General features: G+C 46.7%; 3 protein-coding genes across 3 annotated transcripts; 2 read left to right on the forward strand and 1 right to left on the reverse strand.

Annotated features, from left to right (window-relative positions):
* Positions 1-419: 419 nt before the first annotated feature.
* DYNLL1 (dynein light chain LC8-type 1) lies at positions 420-2208 on the forward strand. The gene is made up of 3 exons (XM_062009568.1): positions 420-527; positions 955-1094; positions 1818-2208. Exons 2-3 carry the CDS (start codon positions 963-965, stop codon positions 1953-1955), a joined length of 270 nt encoding a protein of 89 aa, XP_061865552.1. The 5' UTR covers positions 420-527; positions 955-962; the 3' UTR covers positions 1956-2208.
* A 623-nt stretch (positions 2209-2831) lies between these two features.
* COQ5 (coenzyme Q5, methyltransferase) lies at positions 2832-11403 on the reverse strand. The gene is made up of 8 exons (XM_062009567.1): positions 11184-11403; positions 10290-11046; positions 9157-9306; positions 8468-8692; positions 5594-5700; positions 3870-3958; positions 3546-3657; positions 2832-3434 (listed from the first exon to the last, which is right to left on the reverse strand). Exons 2-8 carry the CDS (start codon positions 10441-10443, stop codon positions 3333-3335), a joined length of 939 nt encoding a protein of 312 aa, XP_061865551.1. The 5' UTR covers positions 10444-11046; positions 11184-11403; the 3' UTR covers positions 2832-3332.
* A 190-nt stretch (positions 11404-11593) lies between these two features.
* Positions 11594-14286, forward strand: LOC104552137 (dynein light chain 1, cytoplasmic). Its single transcript, XM_062010170.1, has 3 exons — positions 11594-11725; positions 12259-12395; positions 13672-14286. Exons 2-3 carry the CDS (start codon positions 12264-12266, stop codon positions 13807-13809), a joined length of 270 nt encoding a protein of 89 aa, XP_061866154.1. The 5' UTR covers positions 11594-11725; positions 12259-12263; the 3' UTR covers positions 13810-14286.
* The last annotated feature ends 252 nt before the right edge of the window (positions 14287-14538 follow it).

Raw genomic sequence — 14538 nt, forward strand, 5'->3', positions numbered from 1 at the left:
TACTTGGTTAAATTCGGTCTCTGTGATGTGGGTTGGTGTGAGTGATAACACGGGCGGATGCGCTGAGGAGCCAGAGGCCGCGCTAAACGCTTTGGAGGCCGAGCGCACCCGACGGAGAGGGTTTTGTGCGCGCGGTCATCAGACCATGCCACAGTAGCACGGGAGCCGGGCTGCCGCCTCTCCGCAGCACAGCTGAAAGCCACATCAACGCCCGCAGCACGGGCTCTGCCCGCGGTCGGGACGTGCCCGCCGGTACTGCCCGCACCGCGCGGCGGGGGCCCGCGGCTGCGCCCGCCCGTCGCTATGGGAACGGACGCCGGCGCGAGGCATCCCGGTCTGAAAGAAAACGCCGGAGTAAAACCCAGCCAGAGCACCAGGCCGTGGCCAATCAGCGCTCGGGGGGGGCTGGCGGCCGGCGCGGAGGGGGCGGGGCTAAAGGCGCTAGAAGGCGGCCGCGGCGCTGTCTGCCCCAGACAGTGACGGAGCGACAGTCAGCGCAGCGCCGGTCCCGCAGCGCCCGACGAACGGTAAGGGGAGCGGCGGCAGCGCGGGGCGAGGGCGTCGCTGGCACCCGAGAGGGACCACGACTGGAATAGCCCAGGCACCGGTCGCAGTGCCTTGGCCGGGCACTCCGTGTCACCCAGTGCGGTGCGTGTCCCGGCGGCTCCCGCGTGCCTGAGCCCTTCCACAGCGGCTGCCTCCCCGTTCCTGCCTCCCTGGGAGCTGCAGGCGGGATCTTCCCTGGAGCCGCGGGGGCTCCAAGCCCTTGAATGGGAGTGCGTGGCTTTCCTCGGCGGGGCTGGTGCTGCTCCCGGCTGTAAGCAACAGGCTGCGCCAGTGCCTTTGCGGGCCCTGACAACTCCCTGGGAACGGTGACCCCCGCGGGACTGCTGGGCAGGGCGCCCTGGCCGGTGGCTGGTCCTGCAGCTTTGAACGTTCTTCTTTGCTTCGTAGAAGCAATCATGAGTGATCGAAAGGCAGTGATCAAGAATGCGGACATGTCAGAAGAGATGCAGCAAGACTCTGTGGAGTGTGCAACTCAGGCCTTAGAGAAGTACAACATTGAGAAGGACATTGCTGCTCACATAAAGAAGGTAAATGTTTGTTTCCAATGTCCTCTGCACACACAAAGAATCAAACGGGGAGAATGCTGCTAGGCAAGTAGCTCTAGAGAAACAAGTTCTGTAGACACTAGATAATCAAGTTGGACTTTCTCTGTAGGCTGGTGTCCTTGTGTTCCTTTCCCCACCCTTTCCATGGACTTTTCCAGGTCCTCCTGCTTTCCTCTTGCAGTACCTTCTACCTTTTCTACCACTGTCCCATTGCCCAGATGAGCAGAGTGGCAGCTGACTGTCCCAGATGAGCTGGTATAAAGCACTAGGGCTCTGTGTAGCTTCTTTGAGAAATGGTGGTTTGCTGGTCTTGTGAGAAGTGTTTTGTTTTTTTCCCCCCCCCCACACATGTAAGACAAACTGTTCCTGCTAATGCAGAACAGATGGTTCATAGCTCACAGATTGTCAGATTTTCTCTGACTCCTACTGGGAGCCTGATTGAGCTGCAAGTAGTTGAAGGGTTTGGTTTAGCAGAATACAAACTTTTGCATGGTCTCCCCAAAAGTCTCTTCAGGTGACAGCTGTGAGATACTGCAGTATAAAACCACTGACTGTACCACTGACTGCTGCTCCTTAACAAGTTTTACTTCTGGAAGAAGGCAGTTAGTTGACAAGAGATGTATCATTGTGGAAAAAAAAAACCCTGTTAGACAATGGTAGTAGAATTCTCATGAAAATGCTGAATTTCTAGTTCTATCTTTGTAGGAATTTGACAAGAAATACAATCCCACTTGGCACTGCATCGTGGGAAGGAACTTTGGCAGCTACGTGACTCATGAGACCAAGCACTTCATCTACTTCTACCTCGGCCAAGTCGCTATTCTTCTTTTCAAGTCTGGTTAGAACCCCAGACTATTACCAAACCTTGCACCTGCTTATAGGACTGCACACTAACTCCAAACAGCCTCCTTCCTTCAGCCTTCCTGAGGAGGCAGACCTTGATCTTCAGGTCTTTTGTTGTATTGTTAATAGTCAGGGATTTTGCTGTAGCAGCTGGTATTTTGATTGTGGTTATAAAAAAGGCAAAAATGTCTTCCTTGTATTTATTTTCTTTTGAAAGACAGCTTCTTTGCTAATAAAACTGTTGAAAAATGTTTATCATTTAATAGTTTTTCTCCCTTTGTGCCCTCTTAGTGCTTGCATTTACCTTCTTTACTCCATGGTGAATGAAGGAGGAATATCCCATCCCCCATTTGCCCACCACTCCACAGCATCTGAAGCCAGAGCTAATTTATGAATCTGCTGCCAGTCAGTAACTGAGAATGACAGGAGATACTTTGCCTGAAGGAAGAGAGACCGCTTTTCAATTCTTGATAAGCGTATTTTCACTCTGTGCAAGCTTCAGTGCAAATTCAGGACTTTAGATACATGGTGTTGCTTAAGCAATAGTCTTTTCATCTCCTACTTTTCAGAGAGAAATTTTCATACTAGTTCATTACAGAGCTGTCTCTTTAGAATGTAAATTTCTCTAGATTTTTTTTAATCTCTCCTTGTATCCTGCTACAGAAGCATCTGCTCTTCCACAGTTTAAAGAACAGAAGAAAATGCATGGTATTTTTACATCAAGATTATGCATCTATCACTGATGAAAAGCTTTCGTAGAGAGGTAATCTCATGCCAGCCTGTATTTATGCAGTCATTCTCTTTCAGAAGAAAATTCCTTTCTTAAACTAGAAACCTTCTTACAGAAGTTAAAATACTGACTTAAGAGGAAAAAAGTTGATGCAGAGTTGTTTTATTTCACAAGCCTTCCATTTGCCTTTGAAAGAAGTAAAGGAAAGGGAAAAAATCCATTACAGTCCACATGATAATAGCACCCTCATAAAAATCTAATAAACCCAAGCTACTTCTCAGTGGCACGATATCCTCCTTGGAGCTTAGTTTAAAAAAAAAAAAGGAGACATTTTATTAGAAAACTAGTCAGTCCATATGTGTATCCACACCACTGAAGTAACTGAAGTTGCTTTACTTGTCAAACCTGTCAGATTTGGCCATGTCCTTTAGGTTGCACTTGAAAGAAAATGCAAGTGTAAGAAACAACACAGGAGCCATTCCATCCACAGATTTCTTGCAGGAAAGAGGTAACTGCTGTTCTTCTGAGTCTGACTGCTCAGCAAGGATCTGTCCCAAGTTCTTAAAACTCCCCTTCAATCTTAATAGCATTACAATTCCACAGCTTTCAGGAAAATTTACACTTCTGTGTTTTGCTACAGAGCAGACTCACAGTTTGAAACCTGAGTGAATGGCAACAATGCCAAAGTTTAAATTCTGATAATCCACTTTTAAAAAGCCCGCATCTTCTATCATTGCCTTGAACTCCTCCTGAAAAAAACAGTGTCATAGTTACAATAAACTGAAAGCCTACAAGCCAGCTGCCTGCAAGATGATGCTGAGACTGTGTTTTGTGTGCTAGTGAATTCAGAATACTCTTACCTGAGGGGGGAAACGTCGGATGCTCTCCACGAGATACTGGTAAGACTTCCAGTCCCCAGCGATAACCTCACCCAGAACAGGGATCACTTGGAAACTGTATAGATCATAGAGCCTGCAGAGACAGACAGCAAATATGGATTAATACAAACAAGTCTAAACCAATCCTCTCCAACACAAATTGATCTCTGTACCACTATGCTATGGAGTCTGTATCTGATTTTTAAAGTGCCCAATGAGATGGCCTCAAAATGTCTCCACCTCTCATTCTGGCTGAGCACAAATAAGAGGGCCCTGTAACATGGCAGAGTGTCACCATGTTCCTACCTGGACAGGACAGGATTGCTGACGTGACTAAATTCAAGGCAGAGAAACCTTCCTCCTGGTTTCAGCACACGATAGGCCTCCTGAAGTGCCTGAGACAAAGCAGATGCAACAAGTTTGTTCGTGTAGAACAGCACCTGCCTATTATGCCATGTGATGGCAACTCAGTGATGAACTGAGGGGAATAAGGAGGATCCTGATTCACAGTCTCCAATGTTTACTTGTGGAGAAGCATCCCAAGACAAGTTAAAAAGAAAAAAAAAAAAAAAGCTCAGTCAAAAAAACCAAGCCACAAAAACTCTTGCTGTTACATAAATAAGTTTATACTGAGCTTTGTGTCGAAACTATGATGTCAGGTTTGCAATATTTCTTTTTTCTCCCTGCTCTTAGTTGATGAATGTTTGCCAGCAGAGCTCTTGTAATTATAGACCAAACCCAAACAGGGAAAAGTGTCTCGGCTACAAGAAGCTGAAAATGAAGAGGGCGTGACAGATTTTTTTTTTTAAACAAAAGATTTTACTTAACTGTGAGGCACACCCAAAGGACCAAAGAAGAAATGATACTGGGTTTTGAATGAGCAATATGTGAGAACAGGGAGGAAGGAAAGAGAAGAAAACCTTTGACTACTTGGAAGAATTCCATCCTATACCCAAATCAAAGCACTAAGACAAAATTCTGTTCACATCTGTATGTTTTTTCATATAAAAGCACAGCAGAGTTGTGTTCAAGAACCTCTGTAGGTTGTACATCTGCTTGGCTTCAACTGCCATGTTCCTAAGGGATAAAATATAAACAGTACACATATGTGACAGGAGCTCTCAAAAGAACTGGAAGTTTGGATGTGTTTTGTATCAGGTCTCCAGGGAGCTATAGTACTAGACTGGTGTATCCATGAAAGCAAAGAGCCTGTGCTTCAGAAGGGTGCAGACCAAGCATCATGAAAGGCCACACAGGAGAAATTCAAATGCATACAGTTCAAGGAGTTTTGGATCCAAATGCTATTATCTTCCACAGTATTGCCAAAGTTGTAACACACTCCTCCAAAACACAGACAACTAGTCCAGCTAGACAGGTGGTCTAACTAATCTTCACCCACAAGACAGTTAATCTTTCTGAAAGGACAGATATGGTTTAGAACAAAGAGTACTACCTACCCTAATTAAAATAATTCTCATTCTTAATGGGAAATTACTACCAGCCTATGTAAAGACACTGGTGGCAGTGGGCTGAACAGGTTAGTTCAACAGTAGTGCTGGCAGCAGCCAGCTGCTTCCCACTCTCTGCTCTGGGAGCTCTGCTGGCTCAGATTAGCAAAACGGAACAGGGCAGGAAGTGTTAGACCCACGTTGGGTGCTTTGGGAAGATATGAGACAGGCAGACTGACTGCACTGTGCATGTGTAGATCCAGCAGCACCACAGGACAGAAGGAGGTAGGGAATTACTGTAGCATTCAGCCCTTTTTGGTTAGGAAGAGATTGTGTGGCTTGCCAAGCTGGAAGGATTGGGCGCAACCAGTGTAATTCTAACTTTTCATAACAAAGGTGAGGCATTTAATTACACTTAATTCAAGCAAGTTCCACGCTACATGGCACTAATTTAAAATGCTTCAAGAGTAGACAAAGATGTTCCTTTAGCCAAAGGAATTAGTCTTTTGCTTCTTCAGATAGAAAAATAACTCTATGGTGAATTGTAAGGACTTTGTGTTGGGATAAAATGTAGCAACTTACCAAATCAATACGTGTTACATTTCGGATTCCAAAGGCAATTGTGTAAACATCAAACATATCATCATCAAAGGGCAACTCTTCAGCATTCCCAAGCACCCAGGACAAGCCTGTAGTAAAAGACAAAGTATTGAACAGACCTTACAGAACTGAGACTTCTCCAGAAAAACTAGAACTCATATAATTTCCTCTGGAATAGAAAGAGATATATAAAACTAATATTTCAACATTGCATTTTTGTTGGAGGACAGACACCTTAGTCTATACTCACAAAGCTTTCAAGGCCCTGACTATACAGCTGTCTTTTGAGCAAAGTAGTTAATGCTGCAAATCTGCCCAAACATTCTTCTGCATATATACCCGTTGTGTTCACGGTGCTTTAGTCTGTCAAAAAGATGTCACCCAAACCTTGCATTGTAGTGGAAAGCAGCTGGCTTTCCAGAAACTGGCTGCCATTTGTTTGCAGCAAAAGTAAGAATTTCTGCTCAAAGAATAACTATGAACAATGATTAATGTCTTGCTGTGCAGTAGCAGTCATAACACCTAAGCCAGATTGCTAGAAAACTTACACTGACTGAGGAGCATGAGAAGGCACATTGCTTCCCTCAGCGCTGTCAGCATGTGATCCTGTTGCAGTTGCTTTGTTTCCTAAAACCGCAATGGCTCAAGGCCATGCCTACCTGTGCAGCATGGCTGTCTGGATTATTTGTACCAAAAATAAGATTGCTGAATTTAAAATTAATAGCTTTTACAGTTGCTGATTTTGGTGACTCAAATGCAAACCAAAAAAAAACCTTAACAGAAAAGCCCCAGGAGCCTTCTGCAACAGATAAGCAGTTTCAAAGAGCAGTATGCTAGAAAGTGGCATAGATGAGAGCTTAACAGTATAAAACAGTTGTTGACAGGAGACTTTAAAATGTAATTTTTACTGTATATATATTTATACTTGTAGAAAGTGTTGTATGTGAAGCAGCAGGTAACATTGTTCAAGCAGTAATTACTTGTGTAGACAGTTTGAAAAGACATTGAAGAAGTGAGCATCAAGAAAAGGTTTGGAGCAACAGGAAAACTACTACAGTGAGCTCTGTGAGAGTAAAAGTCACAGGCCAAGAGTTTTTAAGTAGATACATAGAAGGGACTGTTGGTGTCCAACAAGTGGAACTGGAGCCTGTGCAGCACAGCCTGCTACTGCTGCTGACCAAAACACACAACCAGCTATTGGCAACACGTGTTTCTTTTCAGCATTCACAGCCCCTGCTGTTGGTAAATGTGCATAGGAAGGCAGTAGAAGAAAACTCTGCCCCTTCTGAGGGGCTAAAAAAACCTCCTCAGACAATCATCATATAATGAAGCTCAGAAATGAGATTACTACTGTAAGGAGGAATCACATGAAGAACACAAGGTAGGGCATATTAAATGGGTATGTGCCGAACAAGTGAATGAAAGTGAGCAAGAAGTCAGAATTGTGGCACAGTGGGGAATAAGGCAACCCAGGCAACAAGAAGAGAGTGGGGCTTCTACAGCTATTATGTACAGAGGAAGAAAACAAAAATCATAAATCCTCATCTAGAGAATTTGGAAAGTTACAAAAATACACAAAAAGTGCACACCACTAAACAAATTGCATTGTAGTAGCTGGGAAGCAGCATCAAGCTTTATTTTAGGTGCTAAACTACTATCATAAAGCTTTTATACTTCCAATGTTGATACATTTCAGGCGTTCTCAAACCATAATGCATAAAAAGAGCTGTAGACTGGCTGGCAAACTGATCAGATAAGCATAATGCAGGCAATCTGCCAGAGCAGGAAGAGTCAATGCTTTGACAACTTAGGTTTTTAAAGAAAAGGAAGAGGCAGGTAGGTAATGGCCTGGGGCAACCCACCAGCAGGAAGCAAGAGCAGCTGAGAGAACCTACGCCAGCAGCTTATATTTCAGCCCCTTTGTGCTGAGTTTTTCCATACATCCTTCAGCCTTCACAATATGCAGACAGGAAATTCACTTGCACCTGTTTTGGAGACTATTGTCACAAGGCCCCATCTCCACCCACACACCATAGAACCCAGCAACGAGGGTGTGAGAGCAGTACACAGTGAAAGGCTACGTTGGAAAGCTCGGGATACATCCACAGAGGCTCAGGCAAACAAAGTTTGGGAACCCCCTGGTATACTTTAAATTGCTAAAATATTTGCCAAATAGCCATAAATGAATAAACTGCTATCACACAAACACTGAGCCGTAAGCAGTACTTCTTTCTTTATGTCTTACTTCTTACAATCAGGCTTTTCAATCAAGATTGGCATGATACCCACCAAATTCTAAATATCAGTGAACTAATACACTGACCTGTAAACTAACATAATGCAGTTTCCCTGAGTACTGTGAGCATATGCTCTAACCATGGAAAGTTTTACAGACTCTCAATATAATTTATTAGTTCTTGGATTTTTTCATTTGCTGCCTTCATTATTAAAATACCTGTTACAAGATTTTTAGTGTAACCATTCTGGGGCTGAGCTATTTTGTGTTCTCTGCCTCCATAAAAATCAGATTAATTTGCACAGATATCAACAGTAGTTTAGATTATTTGACCAATTTTGAAGCATAGTTGTATATCAGACCTCACAGACACTTCCATAGATTATTTTTGAAAGTTTTAGGTATTATTCAGGAGTTTAGTTATACATCTGAACAATATACTGCACGAGTGCTTGCTGAAAAAGTAACTCAACAGTGGCAAATATGCCAGCACAGCTATAGCATATACCACAGCTATATAATATATATTGTAATCCTGAAGTGGCAATTACTCAATGGCTATCATACATCAAATTCTCAGTATCAGGCATACTAGTGATATGGCACAATGCAAATCTTACCTTTGGAGTAGCCAAGATGTTGTGCTTTCTGCTTCCCAACTTTTAACATTTCTTTGTTAATGTCACAGACCACCACTTGGGAATCTCCTGGTGACTCAGATTTGTCTTCCTTGTAACTCTCAGAAATTTCCTGCCACGATAAACTCTGATGGTGCTTAAGCTTCTGCTGGAGCTGGCGCTCTCTTACGGAGCGAACATAATTAAGAAATCGAAAGGCAATGTCTCCTGCATTTGTTTTAAAAGAAAGAGACGTGTTTTGGAATGTTTCCAACTCTATGAAATGGAAATATCAAAATGAGGTTTTATTTATATGTATTTATAAAAATAGAAAGAAGTCACACACAGGGTATAGAGGGATGGAGAGAGTATGTGTGTGTGTACGCACATGTATAACATATAGAGGGGAGATATTAAAAGCAGAGAGTCTATAACTTCCTAGAAATGGAAACGGTTTTCTGTAACATATCAGGGCAGTATTACAATATTTTCAGAGCCTTGGAGCAAGACATTTCAAATTACAAAAAAGCTCAACCCTTCTCTGTTAAAATGAAATAGATGTTTCACTAGTTTTAAAGGCAAGAAGCTGACGGGAAAACAAACAAAATGCTAGGTAACTTGAGTGTGAGCAGACTCAAACCAGTTCAGAAACAGTGTAGCATTGTCATGTGGAACCCACCAAAATTATTTACCTGTTCCTCCAGCAACATCAAGAAGAAGTGTTCCAGGAGAAGGGTTCATTTTATGCATGAGGATATCCTTCCACACTCGATGAATCCCTAGAGTCATCGAATCATTCATTACATCGTATTTCTTTGCCACACTTTCAAAGACCTGGTAAACTGCAAAGAAAGGATACAATAATGAGATGCCATTTGTTTCTGTGGAAGTAAACATGTCTTTTATTGCCTCATGGAGGTCTGTCACCATGTGGAACTGTACCTGGATAAAAGATCATAGGAGATAAAGGTATGTATTAGGTCCAGATGCATAGGTGCTTTGTAATTAGAACTAATAGTAAGATGGTATTGACCAAAATAAACATAAATGGATTCAGGGTAGACATGCTGTCCTTATAAAGGATCCCTTGGAATAGTAATAAGTTTCTCTGCCTAAGGAGGAGAAAACATTATCAATGAGATAGGCCCAGTGACTTTATACGCATGACTTGGTAATGACTGTACTCTGACCAGCAGCAGCAGCATGAAGGGAAGGGCCTGGTTACTTTATACGCATGACTTACACTAGCAAGTATGGAACCCACTGCCTCATCAGGCACCAGAGGCTGGATAGTCTGGCCAGAGTAACAAACTGAGTAACAATTTGTATAATATAAGATTTTGTATAAATACAGTGTGAGATGTACTGTTGGGTGTGCTGGCCTTGGGGAGTTACTCCCTAGCATCCATCCCTGCACAGACACAAAATGAAGCACTATCTCGATTCTGTGTGTAGACTGGCTTACTGCACATCAGGCACGAACCAGCTTTTCGGATAACAACTGAAGAATACCCCCTGCAAAAGCCTTACCAAAAAAAAAATCAAATCTCATCGTACTGTGCCTGCTGCCTGATAAACGCCTCTTCCCGTAACCCTTCCGGAGCTGAGGGGATTAGAGCTGGCACAACACCGATGCTATTCACCAAGACTGCCGGTAACGGCTCAGATCAAGGGCCCAGCTCCAAATACATCCCCAGCACCCCTCCAGCCGAAGCGCCGGCTGCCCGGGAGCCCCACGAGGCTGCCACCCGCCCTCCCCCGGGGCGCCGCCCGGCCGCAGGTCGCCCGGCCCCACAGCAGACCCCGCCGCCACCGCCGCCCTCACTTTTCTCCCTCCTCTCCGCCTCTGTCACGGTCTGGAAGCCGAAGTGCGTCTCCGGACCCGCGGCGAGGCCCCGCACGGAGCTGCAGAGCGGCCGCACGGCGCCGCCGCAGCGGGCGAACAGCAGCCGGCACGGGCAGAGCCCCGCCGCCGCCATCTTGCAAGGGCACGACCTCCGCGGAGGGCCCCGCGGCGGCGGGAGGCGGCCCGCCGGGACGGGACGGGACGGGCTCTGTGCTCGGGCCCAGACCGAGGAAGGCGGGTTTCTGAGCCTGTGCCCTGTACCGGGTATTTATTCCGGGGTTTTCCACAGTTCTGCCTTGAAACGGTTGCAAACACCCCAGCGCTACCAGCCAGTTTTCTCTAGCGTCTTTAGATTTTTGTATAGTTCTGTAGCTAAGTAAAGCCTTACGGGAGCCTCAGGGAGGGCTGGTCTGTGGGTTCTGGGAGCTGAGGGGAGGAGCGGCAGGTTGCCACCGATTCCTCTTGGGAATCTGACTACAAATTGGGCGCCTTTTCTGCTTTTTTTCCCCCCCAAAAAACGCTACCCTCCTAATCTCAATATTTCAGTCACCTAGAAACTGGCAGCTTTGAAGATACAAAGAAGTTAACTTATCTTTTACATGACATCACACTTAAGAAAGCAGACTAGAGACTGGATTCCCGAGTATGAGTTGGTCCCCGTTGCCAAGATCTTCCTTCCACGATGAGATTTGTGAGCGCCACCATCAGCCCCTACCACGATTTTCTCATATCTTACCTGCAGACAAGCAAAACCTATGCTTTCCCTCTCTCTATGTTCTTTACAGCAGGCTGCCTTGCAGAACATCCCCTTTTGGGTGGGGGTGTGTGGGGTTTTTTTGCCAGTCTTGCCTCTAGCTGGAGATATTTGCCTACCAGAGAATTGAGCAGGAGAGTCTCTCCCACGCTGCAGTCACAGGCTACTGTACAGATGCCAGCAACCATCCACCTTCAGGCAAATCAGCTATTAGAAAAGGGGAAGGCCGCGCAGGAACGGCGCATCGCCTGAGAATGAGCAGCATGAGCCCGGCGGCAGGCGGGTTACCGCGTCTGGGCTCTGAGGGCTCGCTCTGAGGGCCCGCCCAGAGGCCTGTCTCCCGCCGAGCCCCGGCTCCGCCCCGCACCTGCGCGGCCGCGCGTCGCTATGGGAACGGACGCGGCGCAGAGCATGCCGGTCTGAAAGAAACTGCTGCAGTAAAGTGCTACGAGAGCGACAGGTTCTGACCAATGACCGCCCGGGGGGTGGCGGCAGTGGCCAATGGCTGACGGACAGTACGGAGAGGGTGGGGCTGGGAGCGGTTGGAGCCGACGGCGGCGCGCGCGGGTCGGTTAAACCTGCGCACCGGCGGCGGCGGCGCGAGCTTCGTGTGTGTGTTCCCCCGCGCCACACAGGGCTGGGCCTGCGGAACCCCCGACCGGTGAGGAGAGCGCGGTGAGGGCCTTGAGCGCTGGGGAGGAGCAGCTCCCTAGAGGGGCAGGATCCGATCTGGCCACCTGGAAGGCTGAGGCTATGGGCAGCTGGTGCCTGAGCAGTCGGGAGGCTCCCCCGTGCCTGAGCCCTTCCCCGGCGGCTGTATCCCCTTTCCCGAGCCCTGGGAGCTGCAGGTGGGATCTTCCCTGGAGCCGCGCGGGGCTGTGAGCAGTTGTGTGCGGCGGCTGGGCTTCACTCGGCTCCCCTCGGCGGGCCAGGCCGGAGGAGCCGGGCGCTGGGGCGTCTGTGCCCTCCCCTGGGGCTCAGGCCTGCGTCGGGCGGCTGCTGAGCCGGAGAGAGGCTGGGGGGCAGCGGCGGCCCGCTGGTGCCGCTCCCGGCTGTAAGCGACAGGCCGCGCCAGTGCCTCTGAGGGCCCTGACAACTCCCTGGGAACGGTGACCCCCGCGGGACTGCTGGGCAGGGCGCCCTGGCCGGTGGCTGGTCCTGCAGCTTTGAACGTTCTTCTTTGCTCCGTGGAAGCAATCATGAGTGATCGAAAGGCAGTGATCAAGAATGCGGACATGTCAGAAGAGATGCAGCAAGATGCTGTGGAGTGTGCAACTCAGGCCTTAGGGAAGTACAACATTGAGAAGGACATTTCTGCTCACATAAAGAAGGTAAATGTTTGTTTCTAATGTCCTCTTGAAGTCTCTGCACACACAAAAAATCAAAGGGGGAGAATGCTGCTAGGCAAGTAGCTCTAGAGAAACAAGTTCTGTAGACACTAGATAATCAAGTTGGACTTTCTCTGTAGGCTGGTGTCCTTGTGTTCCTTTCCCCACCCTTTCCATGGACTTTTCCAGGTCTTTCAGCTTTCCTTTTGCAGTACCTTTTACTTGAGCCTTTTCTACTACTGTCCTATTGTCCAGGTGAACAAATAGTGGCAAGTAACTTGTCAGCTGAGAAAACACAGGGGCTCTATTGAGTTCTTCTGCCATTTTCCTCTGAGAGAAAGAAAGCTAGTTTTACATAGTCCTTGGTTTCTCTTTTATTGAGCTTAATCTTAAGGATCTATTCACACTTCTGTCCAACCGAGTCAAAGAATGCAGTGAAAAGTGTAGTATCACCTCTCCCCTTGTGGTGAGGTAAGCACTAAAGAAACAAAAGCCCCTCCAAAAATCTAGTGGCACTGATTATCTGTTGTTTGCAATGTCTCTGTCACTTTTTTTATGGAGGATTAACAATTCTGAACGTGGGAAAGATCTAGTTCTGATTGTATTTCCTTCTTTGTCAACTTAAGAGTGTTCATGGAAATTAAACTGAGTGGAAGTGCTGTTCAAAAAGTGATTCAACTAAGCAGAATGATTGCTTCCACTTGAGAAATCTTGGTTTGCGCTGCCCATAATATAGAGAGACAGATTCTTTCCCAGATGCAGGATGTGTCTATGACAGTGAGAGCTTATTCTAATACCTTTCAGATATTTTTCGTAGCAGATTCTGAGAATTTGTAACAGATTTATTTGAAATTTGTAGAACACAGCTTCTTAGATTTTTTGGTAGTACAGGTGTTACAGAGCAAGTGGCAGAGAATTTTCCACTGAGTGCCTTTAGCACCCATGTTGCTGATGTTCAATTAAGTCTGAATTATGGCTTAATCTCTGTGGGTATAAAACTAGTGTTTAAGACTTTACTTGAGGGATAATGTTTCAGGTCATGGTATGAATTATGGGGAAAGGTGGCAAAAGTAATGTTTTAAAGGTACCACTCTTCAGTTCAGAAGCACTTTGGCTTTTTTGTGGATTTTTTTTTTGTCTGACTAAGCAGCAGGTGAACAATAAGCTGTAAATAAGATAATCCTAGTACTTGAGAGCATGTGCTCTTCCCCTGATTCAATTTCTTAGAAATGAATACCTGTTTAGAAGAGTTCTTAATTTCTAGCGGTCTGTTTTGCAGGAGTTTGACAAGAAATACGGTCCCACTTGGCACTGCATCGTGGGAAGGAACTTTGGCAGCTACGTGACTCATGAGACCAAGCACTTCATCTACTTCTACCTCGGCCAAGTTGCTATTCTTCTTTTCAAGTCTGGTTAGAACCATGGACTGTTATTGACACTTCCACCCGGTTACGGGACAGTGTGCTGACTCCTGACTAGTTACCACGGCCTTCCTGAGGACACAGACCTTGATCTTCAAGGTCAATGGCAGGGATTTATGCTATAGCAGATGATGTTACATTGTGGATATAAAAAGGAAAACTACCAAAAAGTTTTCCTTGTATTTATTTTTTCCCCAAAGGCTGCTGCTTTGTTAGTAGAGCTCTTGCAGCAGTTTTGCCTTTAAGAGATTTTTAGCCATATACAGTATTTCTCAGTTACTGCGTGTGCTGTGCTAAGTACTCACACTGTTCAGTTCTTTGTTCCAAACCTGTTATTCTTCCAGTGTCTGTTTTTGATGTTGTTTTCCCCTCTTCTTTTGCTGGCTGTTCAGTTCCAAAGCCTGAGCTGTTCCTTTTTCTGCTGTTGCTCCTCGGAGAACTGCTTTGGACAATAAAGGACAGGGCCTGTCCCAGCTGCTGCGTCGTTGTTTGGGGCCGCTTTGGGCCCCGCAGGCCGTCCTGCAGCCCCGGGGAGTGGTCGGGGTCGGTCCGGGCCTCCCGGGGAGGAGCGAGGGTGGAGTGGGAGGAGAGGCGCGGCCGGCAGGGACTACAGCTCCCGGCGTGCTCGGCGGCGGGCGGGGACTACAGCTCCCGGCGTGCTCAGCGGCGGGCGGGGACTACAGTTCCCTGCGTGCTCGGCGGCGGGCGGGGACTACAGCTCCCGG

This window comes from Colius striatus, chromosome 17, assembly GCF_028858725.1.
Source record: "Colius striatus isolate bColStr4 chromosome 17, bColStr4.1.hap1, whole genome shotgun sequence".
Taxonomy (NCBI): domain Eukaryota; kingdom Metazoa; phylum Chordata; class Aves; order Coliiformes; family Coliidae; genus Colius; species Colius striatus.